The sequence below is a fragment of the Poecilia reticulata genome, chromosome 12 (assembly GCF_904066995.2).
Source record: "Poecilia reticulata chromosome 12, P_reticulata-male-v2, whole genome shotgun sequence".
NCBI lineage: Eukaryota > Metazoa > Chordata > Actinopteri > Cyprinodontiformes > Poeciliidae > Poecilia > Poecilia reticulata.
This window is the reverse complement of record NC_088841.1, coordinates 29,299,037-29,315,807: the sequence shown is the minus strand read 5'-3', so window position 1 is coordinate 29,315,807 and position 16,771 is coordinate 29,299,037. Positions and strand designations below refer to the sequence as shown.

Below are 16,771 nucleotides of genomic sequence, written 5' to 3'. Positions count from 1 at the left end.
CCCACCTAAAGTTAAATGGTGTAATATCATTTGAATGGCATGTTTGGGATATGGGCATACACTCCGATTTGCTCCAATTAATCTTATATCCTGAAAGTTTTGAATATGATTCAACACACTGTAATAGGGCTGGAATAGAGACGATTGGATCTGCTATAATAGCTAAGATGTCATCCGCATACATAAGCACCTTGTGCTCTTTCCCTCCCGCATGAGTTCCTTTAATTCCTGGGTTGACTCTTATCGCCGTTGCTAATGGTTCCACAACCAGCGTGAAAAGCAACGGGGATAAGGCACATCCCTGCCTTGTCCCTCTGGAAAGATGAAAAAATTTAGATAGCTGACCATTCGTCATAATTACTGCTTTTGGCTTAGAATATAATATTTCAACCCATTTGCAGAACCTAGACCCGAAACCGAATTTCAGAAGTGTTGTTTTAAGAAACCCCCATTCCACACGGTCAAAGGCTTTCTCAGCATCTAAAGAGAACGCAGCAACAGGGATTGGATTAGAGCGATTCAAATGTATTAGATGAGCAAGCCTTCTCATATTATCGGTTGAAGACCTGTTCTTGATAAAGCCTACTTGGTCTTCATTTATAATATGTGGAAGTACTTTTTCTAATCGCGATGCTAATGTTCGTGTTAATATTTTGCAGTCTACTCCTATGAGACTAATAGGTCTGAAATTAGATGGATCTGACACATCTCTGTCTTTTTTGGAATAAGTGATATCAGAGCCTCATTGAAAGTATCAGGTAAAAAGCCTGAATCGAAGGCTTCTCTGTATACCTCATGTAGTACTGGGGTTATGGTGTCAATATATTTTCTATAATATTCAACCGGAAAGCCATCCAGGCCTGGCGATTTCCCAGGTTTCATAGACAGGATCGTACCTTTAATTTCTTCCAAAGTGATAGGAGAATCTAGTTGTTCTCTTTGTTCATTGGTAATAGTAGGCAATTTCATTGATGAGAAAAAAGCATTAATTTCTTCTGTGTTAGGTTTATCAGTAGATGTGTAAAGGTTCTTATAAAACTCTTCAAAGATCCTATTTATATCTTTGGTTGCGGTGAATGTCTTACCATCCTTCTTAATTAGTGGAATGTTGTTGGAGTTATCCTGTTGTTTAAGTTGTCTCGCTAATAACCGGCCACTTTTTTCTCCACCTTCATAATATTTAATTTTAAGTCTAAATAAGGCATATTCAGCTTTTTTATTATACAGTTCATGTAACTGATACTTAAGATTGCAAAGTGTTTGATATAGATGATTTGAGTAACTCCGCGCTATTTTCTTCTCTAACAAACGTATTTCTTTTTCCAACATTTTTTCTTTCCCATCGTTTTCTTTTTTAACTTTTGCTGCATACGCAATGAATTTTCCCCGTATGTATGCCTTTGACGCTTCCCATACAGAGGCCATATTATCTGTGGAGCCAATATTTACTTGGAAAAAAAAATTAAGATCCTCTAAAATAGAATTACTAAATGCCTCATTCTGGAGTAGCGTAGTATTAAGTCTCCAACGTCCTTTTCTTTCTTTTTCAACATTGAAGTCTATATGCATCTCAACTATACCATGATCACTTATAATAATTGGTCCTATTTGACAGCCCATTACTGACTCCACTAATTTATTAGATATTAAGAAGAAGTCAATTCTAGAATATATCTTATGACTGTGAGAGTAAAAAGTATATTCTCTCTCACGTGGATTTACCAATCTCCATATATCAACTAGATTCCAGTCTTGAGCTAGCATTTGGATTGCAGCCCTGTCCTTAGGTGAAAGTTTTCCCCTTACCAAACTTTTGTCAATAAATCCATCCATCACCTGGTTGAAATCGCCTCCCATAACAATATGTCCCTCAGTGTTTCCTAATATACTATTAATTTCATGAAAAAAGTCGGGTTCTTCCTGATTTGGTGCGTAAATGTTACAGAGGACAATCCTAATTCCATTCAGCAGGGCTTCCACACATATGAAGCGCCCTTCCTTATCATTATGTTGTTTAAGCATAACAAAACTTATATTCTTATTAACAAGGATCATTACACCATTTCGCTTACTAGAATATGAGCTGTGGTAAACTTCACCCACCCAACCTCTTTTAAACTTAGCAACTTCTTCATCCCCACTTGTATGTGATTCTTGAATGAATGCAATATCAGCGGCTTTGGATTTTAGATAACTCAAAACTTTTTGTCTTTTAATTGGATGCCCACATCCATTAACATTCCACGATATTATGTTGATATATCCCTTAGGCATCTTTTATTCTTTGGTATACCTTGCGTGGTTTGAACTGCCACTTATCGAGGTATATACACATCAAAATAGTAACTGATACTGACAACATTCGTAAACTTAAACAAACTGACCTGATATAGAAAAAAGAAAATAAATACAACATAGAACTCAGTAAAGCAGCAAAGAACATGCTGCCGTTTTTAGTCCTTTCCTTAACCCCTCTATCAAACTTGGTCCGTGGGACGCGTTGAAAATCGTCCTTTGGCAACACAACCATCTGAACTCCGACGCATAACCGACCTAAACTTTACATAATGTTTTTGATAAATATACACCTCAAACAATAACACCTGTTTTTCACTTAGCTTGTTGCAGGAACCTTTCAGCCTCTGCATTGTCCCGGAATGTCTTCCGTTCTCCCTTCCAGGTGAAGACGAGCGTTGCTGGGAACAGCAGCCGGTGTTTCACCTCCATTTCCCGAAGGCGTTTCTTTACAGTGTTGAAAGCTCTCCGTTTCTCCACCAGCTCCTTCGATAGGTCTTCAAAGAAAGATAATTTGCAGCCTTCCCACTCCATCCCACGCTTTTCTTTGGCCATCTGCAGCAGCTTGTCCCGAGCCGATGATCGTAGAAACCGAACCAGGATGGTTCGGGGTGGTTTATTGGCCTCTGGTTTGGGCGCCAGTGAGCGATGAGCCCGCTCCACTTCAAACTCGCTGCCCGTGAGGCCGAACCCCTGAGCAATGATCCTTCCCACATACTCGGGCAGATTTCCTCTCTCTTCCTTGTCTTCTTTCAGTCCCACCATTCTTACATTGTTCCTCCGACTCCGGTTTTCCAAGTCCTCAACTCGCTCCCAGAGAGTCATCAATTTCTTGTCACATATCTCCACACATTTCTCCATCTGAGCGTTGGTGTCTTCTATGTCGGACACTCGCTGTTCAACTTCGCCCAGCCTGATTAGAATATTTTCCACGGAATCTTTGAGCTCTTTGGTTGTTTCTTTAATCGAGACTACGTCTGCCGCCACAACATGTAGTGTTGTGCTCATTTTCCGTATTTCTTCCATGAGGTTGGACTCCAAATGTTTCTCTTCGGCGCAGCTCGGGTTTGTCAGCAGGTTAGCCGGAGAGCTTTCAGGTGTAGGGCTGGTCCTCGCTGCTAGCTTACTTCTCGTTGCCGCACCTTTGAAAAAATTAGCTTTGTTACTGCTTGACATTCCGTCGGTGAGCTATTAAAAATCTGGCCTCTTATGAAGATTATAGAATTTGGCGTGTCGAACGTATTTCTATCCTATGAGCTGAGAGGTGTATATTCATAGTAGATGAGAGTAAAATTTGTCGGTTTTCAGGAGCTCCGCTAGCGTGCTGCCATCTTCCTCGGCGGTCCCACGTGACTCCGTTGTTGTGTTTCTGCCTCATATCTGAGTGACGACCACTGATTCTGTCTACATGAAACCAAATGAAGCTTCTGGTTCATCACTTTCTTTCCTCACTGCAGGAAGAACAATAAAAGAAACACCTTCTCAATACGGAGCTGCACTATTTTAGGAAAAAAGGAAATTATGATATTATTGGTGAATATTGTGATGAAAATATTGACTGATTAACATTTTCATCACTTTTCTTTCTTCATCTCCATCTCTAAACTTTAACATATCTGACACCAAGTGTTGGAATAAAAGACACAGAATGTCTGACATATATTATTGATAAATGATGTAATTACTGGATAAGTTAATCAGTGTATATAGTAAATATTCCTGAAGTATCAGAGCTGCTGGCCTGTTCTTCACTTCGGTTCCTTTTAGTTTCACCAAAGCTTCACTGAACAGGAAGCATGAAAACAAACACACTGAGGCTGAGCTTCATCACATGGCAGCAACACAGGCTGTGATTCGTCAGTTTGTTCCGTTAAGATTCTTCATTTCTTCTTCTGATCACTTACCAAAATCCTCTTCCTGTTTCTCTGCCATCTTTTACCTGGAAAACATGAAGATTCATTATGTTTCAGACTTTATTTCATCAATAGTTTATTTTATGCAGTTGGAATGGGAACTATAAATACCCTAGTACTTATTTAAAACACACAAGCACAGACCCCTGAAGAAAAACATAATTATGTAATCATGAAAGCTACAATGTCAGAGCAAACTATTAAAAAGACATCTGTGGTATAAAAATACATTTATCACATCTTTCTTTACAAGAAATGACGTTCCTGACTGTTCGTCTGATTTCCTTCAGGTTGAGATGTAAACATCTTCACCTCTTGCTTTTTGCCATCTGACTGTAATGTGTGGCTCCTGCCACCAGGTGGCAGCATCAGCTGCAGAAAGCTCCTCTAGTTTTCTGCTATTCTGGCTTGAAAAGCCCAACTTAGGTTCCCAGATGGCTAAACAACAACTTAACACATTTGCTACAGTTTTACTTGGAAACTAAAATACTCACTGCAGCCATTTGGGTCAAAGGTCAAAATCCTGCCACCAACCCAAAGAGGAAAAGCTGCAGTGATTCTAAAGAGACTCTCAGTTCATTTATATTACATAAACACAGACATTTAGCACTGAACCAAAAATAGATAAAGATTTAACAAGTATATTTATTTACTTCACCAGGAACTTTGATTTGTTTCATTAAAACAAGTTCAGACTAAAGGAGAAAATGAAGGCTGGAAATATCAGTGAAAGATTTCAGTGATTAAAATATAAAACATTTAAACAGTTACTATTAAAAGTAAATTATTACTTTGATTGAACCAATAATTAATCAAATATTTGCTAAATTATTTTAAAAACTCAGAAATAGAGCGATGGTTGGAGTGGAGGAAAGTTTTCTTGGTATTAAAGAAACTTAAACATCTGAGCTTTCACAACCAAATCTCAGAGTTTTAGTAAACTTTTTACTTGTAAGGTCAAAATGTCAAAAATATAAAGAAATTAAAAATAAAACAAAACATTTGATCCAAAATGGCTGACTTCCTGCTGGGTGTGTAAATCGGGTCCAATAGTTTTTACAGGTTTTGACGTTTTAACTCTGTTCAGGTCTAAATAACAGCTGTGGATGTTTTTAAATACTCTAGGGGGCGCTGTGTTGCTATGTCACCATAATCACTTATTATTGATCAATAATTGATTGAAATATGATCAGCTGTCCTCTGTCACCACAGACTGATTCAATCTACTGATAAAAGCCCAGATAAATCCTCTCTGATCAATAAATTATTGACTTCATATTGAAATATTTTCCATCCACCAACCAGAACCCAGATATCTCAGCCGGGCCACAAACACTCAGAACCTACTGGTACCACTTTGACTCCACTATAAAACTGGGAGCAAACTCAGCTGGTTGTCTGAGTTACAGATGACAACTCAGAGAAAATCAAAGATCCTGCTTGAAATCAGGAGCTGCAGCTCTGAGCCAGAACCAGAACCAGGCCCAGTTCTGGTTCTGTCTAACAGCTCAAAGAGAGAAAACCCAGTCAGGACTGGAAACCAGTAGAAAGTGGAGTTAAAACTCACCTTAGACAGACCATCTGATAGACAAATTGGCATCACTATACAATCACAGCCTGGGGCCAAACAAATAAAAAAAAGGGTAGTGCCGGAAAAGGGTAGAGTGCCTTCTCCGGGTCAGGGGGGTCGTCCTGCCTCAAGTGGAGGAGTTTAAGTATCTGGGGATCTTGTTCACGAATGAGGGAAGAAGGGAGCGGGAGATCGACAGGCGGATTGGGGCAGCGTCTACTGTGAAGCGGGCGCTGTACCGGTCTGTCGTGGTGAAGAGAGAGCTGAGCCAAAAAGCGAAGCTCTCGATTTACCGGTCGATCTACGTTCCCACCCTCATCTATGGTCATGAGCTTTGGGTCATGACCGAAAGAACGAGATCACGGGTACAAGCGGCCGAAATGGGTTTCCTCCGCAGGGTGGCTGGGCTCTCCCTTAGAGATAGGGTGAGAAGCTCGGTCATCCGGGAGGGACTCAGAGTAGAGCCGCTGCTCCTCCACGTCGAGAGGAGCCAGTTGAGGTGGCTCGGGCATCTGGTAAGGATGCCTCCTGGACGCCTCCCTGGTGAGGTGTTCCGGGCACGTCCCACCGGGAGGAGGCCTCGGGAAGACCCAGGACACGCTGGAGGGATTACGTCTCTCGGCTGGCCTGGGAACGCCTTGGGATTCCCCCGGAGGAGCTGGAAGAAGTGGCTGGGGAGAGGGAAGTCTGGGCCTCCCTTCTGAAGCTGCTGCCCCCGCGACCCGACCCCGGATAAGCGGAAGAAAATGGATGGATGGATGGAACATATTTGATTGTTTCTGATTCCAACACCAATACAAACACTTCACTGCCATTAATATGAAAACATTAGAATCTCTCATTCTCAGTTTTAATTTCTATTCTATTTATTACATCATCAGACAGAAAAAAATATACATTTATGAGGAGGTTTAGGTATTTTAAGGAAAATGACAATGATCCATAAATGGAAATAAAATATATAAATAAAATCAGACAAAAGAAAACTAAACAAGACTTCTCACTCTGACTGATTTTGGAATCAGAGCTGAACTCAGACTGAAGAGTCAGATGAGAAAGATTAACGCTGCCCTGCTGCTTCTAGCAGCCTGGAGATGAATCTGAATCTGATCAGAGATGAAGAAGATGATCAGATCATCTCCAGTTTCCTCTTTAAAACTCACAGTTTCAATCTGATCAATACGTTTTTATCTGAACTTCATCACTGAGATCTTCATCGGTACGATCTTTACTGATTTAATAGTTTCAAAGTATGGAAACATCTTGTCAGTGAAGGTGTGTCTGAAGGTGTGTATGTGTGTGTTAGTATCCAGATCAGAGAAGGACAGTTTTCTTCTGGCCCAGTCAAGATTCACTCTGATCCTCTGGAGATTCTTCTGGACTGAGAGACGAGTGTAACGAGCTGGAGGAGAACGAGCATAATATTTACCTGAATAGAACTCTATAACCAGCCGTCCAGACCCTACATATCTCTTCCTCTGAACAGACTCTTCTATCACACCAAGTCTCCAGAATGAACTGTCTCCAACATCAACATCCCAGCTGTGGATCCCTGAGTTAAAACCCTCAGAACTCAAAACAAAGCAGGAACCAATCCTCTCTGGATTATCAGGAAGCTGCTGTTTCTCTCCTACCCTCCCATTGGTCAGATCTTCAGACAGATGGAGGTTTGGACCAGCCGTGTTTGGGTCCAGAACCAGAGGAGTGTAGGTCACCATGGTCTCCATGTTGCTCCAGATGTTGAAGGCCAGGTTGCCCAGATGTTTGGCCTGGTCTATCAGAGCTCCTGAGGGCAGCTGTGGATCCTCCAGCAGGGGGCAGCGCTGGACTCTTTCCACTGCAGCCTTGTAGTTGTGCAGGAATGAGACGTCTGCAGCTCTCAGCTCCTCCTCTGTGGCTCTGACTGTGTCTGAAAGAGCTGCTATCTCTCTGCTCAGAGCCTCAATCTTCTCCTTCATCATCCCTCTCTTCTGCTCCTCTTCCTCCCTCAGTGCAGCCAGCCTGGCCTCCTCTTCCTCTGCTAGAAACTGATGAAGCTGCTTAAACTGCTCCCTAATCTGCCTCTCTGTGTGTCGGGCCTGGACCTTCAGGTGTTCTGCTGTCTGATCAAACTCCTCCTGAACTTTCTTCCTGAGCTTCAGCTTCTTATTTAAAAGCTCCAGAGTTTCCTGAAGCTTCTTCTTGTGTTGCTGAGCAGCTTCATCGATGGGTCTGAATCTGTGGTTGGTGTGTTTTTCTGAATCTCTGCAGACGACACAAACTGGCTGCTGATGGTTCAGACAGAAGAGTTTGAGTTTCTCAGAGTGCAGAGAGCAGAGATCATCTGATCTGGAAGCCATTTTGTCCCAGAGTGAAGCTGAAATCACAGCAGACAGAAAGTCAAACCAGGAAGTCAGTTTCTCTCCTGTAGAAACTTTATGAACTTACTTTTACTTTGATTTGCTTGATTTCCTCCTGCAGCAGTCTGTGTTTCAGCGTCTAGTTGCTCAGTTCTCTCTCTGTTCTCCTTGTTCAGAGTTAGTTTGATTTCAGTCGGAGACGAAGGCAGGAGTCAGAGTTCATCCTCAGGTTGTTTACTCAATGAGTTTTTCTCTCTGAACTGTTTTCTGGTTTTTCCAGATGATCCTGTTTTAATCCGTCTTTAGGCAGAGATGTTGCGCCCTCTCGAGGATTTAATCTTAATCTGCAGTATTTTTAAAACACTACAGCTTTTTCTGATTCATGACTTTGTTCCTGCTTTAAGTGAAAATATATTTTTCCTCTCATAAAACTCTTCCAGGGTCTCCACTATCTATGAAATTCAAATGAACACATTTCATGTTCAGTTTCCTTCTGTTTGCTGTTTTTCTGTCAGTTTCAGACTCTGAAGGTGAAAATGATGTTTGGTGATCAGGAAAGTTTGTCCTGTTTTCAGAACAACTGGATCAGAATCAGAAATGTTTCGATTTAAATGTAATCAATGCCCTGATATTTTTTCAATCTGAAAAATGGAAAACAGTAAATACTCCAGTTTTCAGCTGGAGTATTTTACAGTTAACATTTACTTAAAATATTAAACAAAAATGAAACCAGAGAAGAATAAATTAATAATATAACAATAAAAGCTGCTGCAGTAAAATAATGACCCTCTTATGATTCAGTGTCTCCTCCTCCATCAAGCTGGCAAAGAGCAACACAATCATTGCTCTGATTGCAAACTGAGAATTTCAGTGACAGAGTTTTAAACAGATACTTTAGTTCATACTGATCTTTTTTACCTTCTAATGGTCAAAAACAAGTGATTCCTCTTTGGGTGCTCTGTTTTATAACAGAGACTGAACAGCTGAATGAGATCTGAGTCAAACCAATGAGGAAACGTTGAAACATTTACAGGAGATTCTGCTCTGCTGTGACAGAGATGAAGAAAATATAATAGATCCCAGTTTCTATAAGCAGGAAAAACCAGTAAGAAAAAACAGCATTACAAACTGTAAAACTGTAAAATGTCTCATTAAGTTTGATGAATCAATCAAAAAACCAACTGTAAGATCCATATGATTTTTAATTTTCCCATAGTGTCCAGAAAAATATTAGTCTTTTTTCAGAATCTCTGATTTTTGATTCTGTATCTGGTAGCTGAAGGAGGAACAGCTCATCCTGCTCTCTCTCGTCCTTACTGATAACTTTGCCTGTGTATTATTTTTAAAGTCACAATTTTTATGGTGTTATTCACATTATCGACTTCATAACTGGATCACTTCAGACCTAAGGACCGTGAGATTTTGTCACTTTTATTTTTACCTTACTTTTCTGCATCTCCAAGTTGAACTAGGGCAAAATGCCCCCGTCCGACCCCAAGGACATTAACAGTATTCTACAACAACTTCAGTATATAGAAATGAAGATTCAACGGCTGGAGGTAAACTTTGAGATCAATGCTACCTGTAGATATGAAACAACTCTTCCTCAAATCACCAGAGAGGTTGTACACCCTGCACCAAGCAGCTCACCCTGGATCGCTCAGGGCGCCAAGCCAAAACAAAAGTCTCACACTGCAGAACCCATGAGACAACTAATGGGAAGAACCCCTCACCTGGACGAATCAGCATGGCCGGCTCTTAGCCGAAACCCACCTTCAACCTCAACACCTGCTCCGCCAAAGAATAGCAAACAAGCAGCTGGACCCAAAACGGCTCCACCGACCCTGCTCACAAGGAAAAAGCGATCAGCCCAAGCCTCAAAACATTCTGACTCCGTGGGAATCCCACTGAAAAACAGATTTTCTGCACTCCAGCCTGAGCCTCTGAGTTAAATCCCACCTTCAAACATCAACAATGAGGCAAAACCAGCACATCCACCCCCCAAAAGCTCCGAAGGACAAAGTGACCCCCAGGAAACGAAAAGTATGCCAAGAGTGCTTATTGTTTGAGATGAGGCAGTAAATGGAATCAGTCATGTTTGCAATCCCAAGAAAACGAGAGTGGTTTCTTTTCTTGGTGACACTGTATCTGATTTGACTCGCAAAGTGCTCTCTCTAACTACTGATAAGCCAAACATGGAGACTTTAGTTGTGCATGTTGGAGCCAACGATCTGGCAAAGCAAAAATCGGATATTCTGAAAAAGGACTTTAATATTTTTCTGGACATATGAGAAAATTAAAAATGAAAATTATTTCTCAGTGGTCCAATTCCATCAACAAAATGGGGAGACAAAAACCATTCCAGGCTCGACATGATAAAACAAATGGCTGATTAAAACCTACTCTGCCAGCTCAGTGACTTTCATCGATAACCTCTGGATCTACTGGCAGCACTTTCACCTCTTTGGAAGAGGCAGATGCAATTGTAACAAACACGGAATAAGGCTGCTCACTGCATACATTTTTCATTTTGTCAACAAGAACAAAAATGTGACCATCGCTTCAGAAGAACAGGCTCAAGGATGTCTGACTAGGCTGGAGCCCTCTGCTTATCAGAAGCACAGTGTCCCAAAACAAACTGATAAAACATCGACTGGGGACAGAATGACTGGTTCCCTTCCTCATTCCCCCCTCCCTCATTTTTCTCCCCCTTCTTCCCCCTTTCCCCGTCATTCCTCCTTCCCCCTCTCTCTCTGCTCCTACACTCATTCACTGCTTTCACAAGATACTATTGAGGAATTATAGGGTGGCTATTCTCAAAAATATAAGTAAGGAAATAATACACAGAGACGTAGTTCTTGCTGCTAGGCCATAGACGAGCCGGAGATTTATTACACCCACGGAATCAGTTTCGTCAGTTCAACACGTAAAATCCATAACAAAAATCTCTCAACAAAAATCTCCCCGAAGTCTCAAATTCAACAGTTTTTATACTCTCAAGTCTCCATGAGTGTTCATTGGAAGGTTTCAACCAATGGAGAAAGGGTGTTGTTTTTGCCAACAGACTCTCAGCTGCTTTCCTCCAGTGTTTGTTGGGCGACCTTTAATACGAGTCCAAACAAGGACATAAGACCTCATGATTTCAATAGACCTAATCATCTGCTCCTTCTCAGAACTACCAAACAGACCAAATTTGTTAATGCTATCCCTCGAGACCACATTCCTTCCGAGTCCATCTGTGCACTTTGTACACAAATGGAAGGAAGGGAGTCAGGTCAATTTGAACTCGAGCCTGCAGAGAATCCTTTAACAAAAACAACTCCTTAGATGGTATTTCAGCTCCAACAATACCTTTGAAAAAATGTCTTCCGGACTAGAGTTTATGAAATTTACGGATGGAATAGATCAACAGGTTCGCCTCGGCACAGCTCTCCTTAGCGCTAACAAAGCAGCCCTCACTTCATCTAAGCCACCTGCCTCTGACTTCCCAGAGAAAACGCAGAGAAAAGCACTCTTCATTTCTGAGGTCATGATATTATCTCTACACCCATCTTCCTCCAGAATGTGTCTGGCCCCCCGGCACCGCATAACAGGACATTACCTGTCCGGATCACTACAGGGAAAGTTACAAAAAACAGAAATACAAAAAACAGCAGTCTTAATTCAAACCTCAGACTGATCCCCTGCCTAAAGGAACCTCAGACTGAAGAACTTTCAGTCTCCAAGTCACTTAAAGTGGCTCTTTTAAACACCAGATCTCTCTGTGCTAAAGCTCTTTGAATTAATGATTTCATCACCGAACATAATATTGATGTTTTATTTCTGACAGAAACATGGCTGATTGACAATAGTGAAGCAATCATACTAATTGAATCAGTGCCTCCTACGTACAATTTTTAAGTGAGAATAGAAAACACAAAAAAGGAGGAGGTGTGGCTTCAATATTTAAGAATACCATAAACTGTAGTAAAATCTCTTTGGGTAATTTTATGTCTTTTGAATATCTTGGAATTGAGTTAAAAGGGCACAAACGAACTTTGACACTAACTCTATATAAAACTCCAACATATGTGGAAGGTTTCTTTACGGACTTGAATGAGCTTCTGTCTCTTATATATGCATTGATTATGATTGCTTGATAATTATCGGTGATTTCAACATTCATGTTGACAACCCCCAAGACCGAGGGGCTAAAAAGCTCTGTAATATATTAGAGAGTTTTGGTTTAACACAACATGTCAAACAAGCAACACACACTCAGGGACACACACTGGACCTGGTTATCAGTAAGGGTGTGAATAGTTCCAATATCTCTGTAACTGATGTCACCCTGTCGGATCACTTTGCTGTTATCTTTGACAGTTCTTTATCCGTTAACCCACTTGGACACAATGCTATTATTACAAAATGTTCTTTCACAGAAAAAACAGCAGAAACATTTAATCAAATCTACTCTTCTTCCTCACCCTTAAGCTATAATGACGTAGATGAGTTGTGTTGAGGGAAAATGATTATTTTTAGTGTTTAACCCTGTTGCGCCGGAGTTTCGAGCGTCTGCCTAAATAAATCTTCCTTATTTTAATTGTAAGGAGTTCTTCAAATGTCCTGTGAGATGATATACTTACCCATGTATCCATAACACCCGGACTTTCAATATCCAGCAAGTTATTTTTGCAATTTACCGTCTATTAAACAAGTGCCCCCTGGAATAATTACACTCTCTTCAGCTGCAGCTGCGAAGTTTCCATATTAACCCGATACTTGCTGGAAAGTGCAACGTCTGCCCTTTCAGAAACCGTTGGAATTTTTCAGATAGCGCTACGTGTGGTGGAATTACGATACTGCAAATTTAGAGGTGTTGGCGCAGACACGTTCCAGTCTAGAAGGGTTAATACAGTTTAATCTTTTTTGAACACATTTCTTAATTTTGTACAGGTTTCTCTTAGTGGTTTGAAACTAAACTATTGCTTGGTAAGTATTGGAAATAAAGGAAAGAAAAAATAGATATCTGCAGGTGAACTTCTGCTGGAACCCCTGTGGGGTTATCAGAAGACAGGAGGTCATAAAATTAACATATGCAGGAAGGAGGCAGTATCATTTGAATCACTCTGGGAAAGGGAACTTTGGTTGGTTCAAGCAAGCAGGATGAGAAGTCTTCCAAAACTAACATCTGAGATGGTGCAAAAACTGAATATAACACAAAATGTTTTAAAACCAATAACATTTAATTTCTAAGACATTTTCTTAGTTATTAATAGTATGCTCTGACTGGAAATTTGTATTATCTAGTTTTAAAATCATTTAGTCAATGATGAATGTATTTGAAATTGTATCATCTGTGACTATATCAGAATCAAATGGAAGTTGTGTGTTATGAAAATGTTTTGTTTAGTATTAGAAAATTGTCCAGGTTTATGGTGAAGGGGATCTTGGAAAATGATTGTGTTCATTTTTATACTTAGGATTGAACATTATATTAGGTTAGAAAAAGGAATTTTACTCCATTCTATTCTGTTGATTGTATGTATTACTTTTTGGGTTTATTCCAGGACTAAATCTTTGAGTTTGCTGAGTGCAGGAATAGTTATAAATAGATCAAGGAATAGTTTTTCTGGTGGCGTCAATGCTGGGTCAGACAGTGCAGCAGTTATCGGCCTTCTTTGGTCCAGCAGCCTGGACATCATGTGGAAAGTCCTGTTCCAATGAGGGCCTAAAACTTGGATGAACATGTGTGATGCTGTGCCCATCTGCTGCTGCTCATCCTTCAGCTTTGTCCAAGCCAGTTTACTTTTTTAAATGTTTAACAAGACATATTGCAGCTGCCACACACTGAGAGATGCTCTGGTTGCTCTTCAGAGCGTTCTGTACCACCAAGGTCAGGATGAGCCCTGCACACTGCACAGATACCCACTTATGCTTTTCTGCCTAAATCTTCACTGCTGCTACAATATTGGCACCATTATCCTGGATGACAGCTGTGACTTTCTCAGATGGAGCATCAAACTTTGCAATAACATCTTCCAGCCACTCTGCAATGTTTGCTGCTGTGTGTCTTTCTTCATTGTTGTCAGACGGTGGGACTCCATTTTCCAGTCCTCTCCAAGAAAGTGGCTTGTCATCCCAAGATGCACCTCTGTGGGAACACTGGTCCAAATGTCTGCTGAGAGCAAAGCTGCCGTCTCTTTAGGATGTTTCTCAACTCGTCTCTGATTTCTTCATACTTTTTCTCCACCGTTTTTACAGAGTAGGTTCTGGAAGGAAGGACATGATGTGGACTGAAGGTGGAGATCATCTTCTGGAGTCCTTCATCCTCCACCACGGACAGCGGCTGCATGTCTGTGATGATCAGGTTTAAATGCTGTTTGTGAACTCAGCTGCTTGAACAACCGAACATCCTGGAACCATTTGAACGAAGCTGTTCATCGTACGACTCTTCCATTTACTGAAAAGAAGCATGAGAAAATGATTACTGGTTTGTTCCTTGTTATGTCTTAATAAATATATTTCAGGTGCTCTTCATTAGATATCATTAGATTATATTGTTAAGGGAGAATCTACACTTTCTGATAACTCTGCTGCAATCATAGTAGCTTTAGGAAGTCAGTTATACTTTATTTATGGATTTAAAACTTTCATTTATGTGGGAGGTTTGATACAATAGCAAGAAAAAAGCCCTACTAACTAAATATTCACCCTAAATATTCAATTTAAATTAGGATGGAAGTACAGCATTAAATAAATGTGTTTCAGTTTATGCCTTCAATCTGTGGCTGCAGCTTTTATTGTTAACAAACTTACATAAAGTCCTGGATAGTTTTTTACTCACATAATTTACAGACACCAAGTAGCTGCTGTGTTTAGTCGGTAGATGAAACGTTAACAACACGCTTCAGTTTACGTTTATAACATGACAGATTATCACACTTTTAGATTAACATATTTAGCAAAGAGAACATAAACGATACCTGTTAGCAGCTGTGGACGAGTTTGATGCAAACAGCGGCTGTTTTCTCTTCAGATGCTGCATGATGAGCTGTTGTGGTTCGTCAATTCTGCTTTGCAGTGGATGCATTGAGCTGTGTTGTCTTTTCTCTTTAGACTAAAATGTTCCCAAACTTTGACAGTTTTTGTCGCTTTCATTCCTTCTTCTTCTAAGCATCTCCGTTTCCCTCCGTAGCTACAAACTATGGCACAAACGCGTCAAACGTTTGCATTGTGCAACACAAAAACCTTCCGGCTAGACCGCAGTGCGCTAAATAGTTTAACAGTATTATTTATTATAATTTAATTAACGAAGCTTGGAGGCAGATTGATTTACCTCGAGGATTTTCAGTAATCGAGGTAGTCGAATTATTAGAGGAATCGTTTCAGCCCGAGTCCAAACTGGGGAGAGTTTAGCTGGAAACTAAGAATGAGATTTTTTACAACCCCAAAGGTAAAACCCAGTTATGATAGTAATGCTAGCGCCCTCTGCTGGGAGAAATGTGGACAAATGGCGGATTTTTCCCACATATTTTGGGAGTGTCCTATGGTAAAACTCTATTCTGAAACAGGGGAAAATATTAAACTTCACTACAACCTTTGAAATTCACCGTTTAGTTTTAGATGATATAAACATTGCTGCTGGAGAAATTCATAGTTTATATGTTGAAGCCCTTGGGTTAATTGCTCATCAGGTTATTACTGCAAACTGGCTGAAACCACATCCACCTGCCCTGGAACAATGGATCCAGAGCTGAAGACTGTCAACTTAATGGAGGACAAAGCTGCAACTCTGAGACTGAGGAGGGACATTTCTGTTACCTCTTACCTGGAACAATAGATTTGAGTCTTTCTGGTGGAAAAGGGGAAAAATATCTTAACTACATGTCTGTAGAGCTATTTCTGTGAAGATGTGTTCATACTTATGAGTGGATCATGTCAAGGAACTGTTCTAAAAACAGGTTTTAAAGTCATAAGGATGAATTTTATGATCTTGTTAACATGACACTGAACACAGTGTACTCTCAAAATGTTCACCTTTCTATCAAGATAACAACAAACTGACTTTTATCCTTTAGTCGTCTTGTTCTCACTTGTTTATGGGTCGATCCAGCAGAGACAGTAACGCTTTGTGCTCCTTTAACATGGAGGGATTTCCAGGGAAACTGCACTGATATCTCCCTGATGAAGCCTTTGACCTGCCAGAGAAAATGCAGTTAACAAAACACCAACTAAAATACATTATACAGAACCAGGAACCTCCCATGTAACTTATTACTAAATGAATATGCTAAATGTTGTGAACAAAAGCAATGCTATCCGCCTTGCTTAGCTACTGACTAGTTATTTTAACCGCCATGAAAACCGACTGCAAAGGGTTAAATTAACCCAGAATCAAACCGCATTACGAAACTAGCCAAGATGGCGTCAAGTAGCTAGCTTGTTAGCTGTGATGCTAACGTGCATTGGTATTGTCTGGTTCAGCAACGTGACCCAGATAAAACTGCTTAAATTAACCACAAACTACATAAATGAATAAATACTGATGTGGTGTGATATAAACTACACGGTTAGGAAACATCTGGAAGTAACAGATCAGGATTTCTCTGCTTGCTTACCGTCACTTGGACCGGAGCGCCGGGAAAGTTCATCCTCTTCTTTTACCGTCTGAA

At 40.5% G+C, this 16,771-nt stretch overlaps 1 protein-coding gene and 1 long non-coding RNA gene across 2 annotated transcripts in view; one reads left to right on the top strand and one right to left on the bottom strand.

Moving 5' to 3' along the window:
- LOC145554029 (uncharacterized) overlaps nt 1-16,771 on the top strand; it is a 217,841-nt gene that overhangs the window by 14,884 nt on the left and 186,186 nt on the right. The gene's annotated exons all lie outside the window — the stretch shown is intronic.
- LOC145554005 (nuclear factor 7, brain-like) lies at nt 4,213-10,813 on the bottom strand. Its single transcript, XM_081613224.1, has 2 exons — nt 8,206-10,813; nt 4,213-8,134 (listed from the first exon to the last, which is right to left on the bottom strand). Exon 2 carries the CDS (start codon nt 8,115-8,117, stop codon nt 6,966-6,968), a length of 1,152 nt encoding a protein of 383 aa, XP_081469350.1. The 5' UTR covers nt 8,118-8,134; nt 8,206-10,813; the 3' UTR covers nt 4,213-6,965.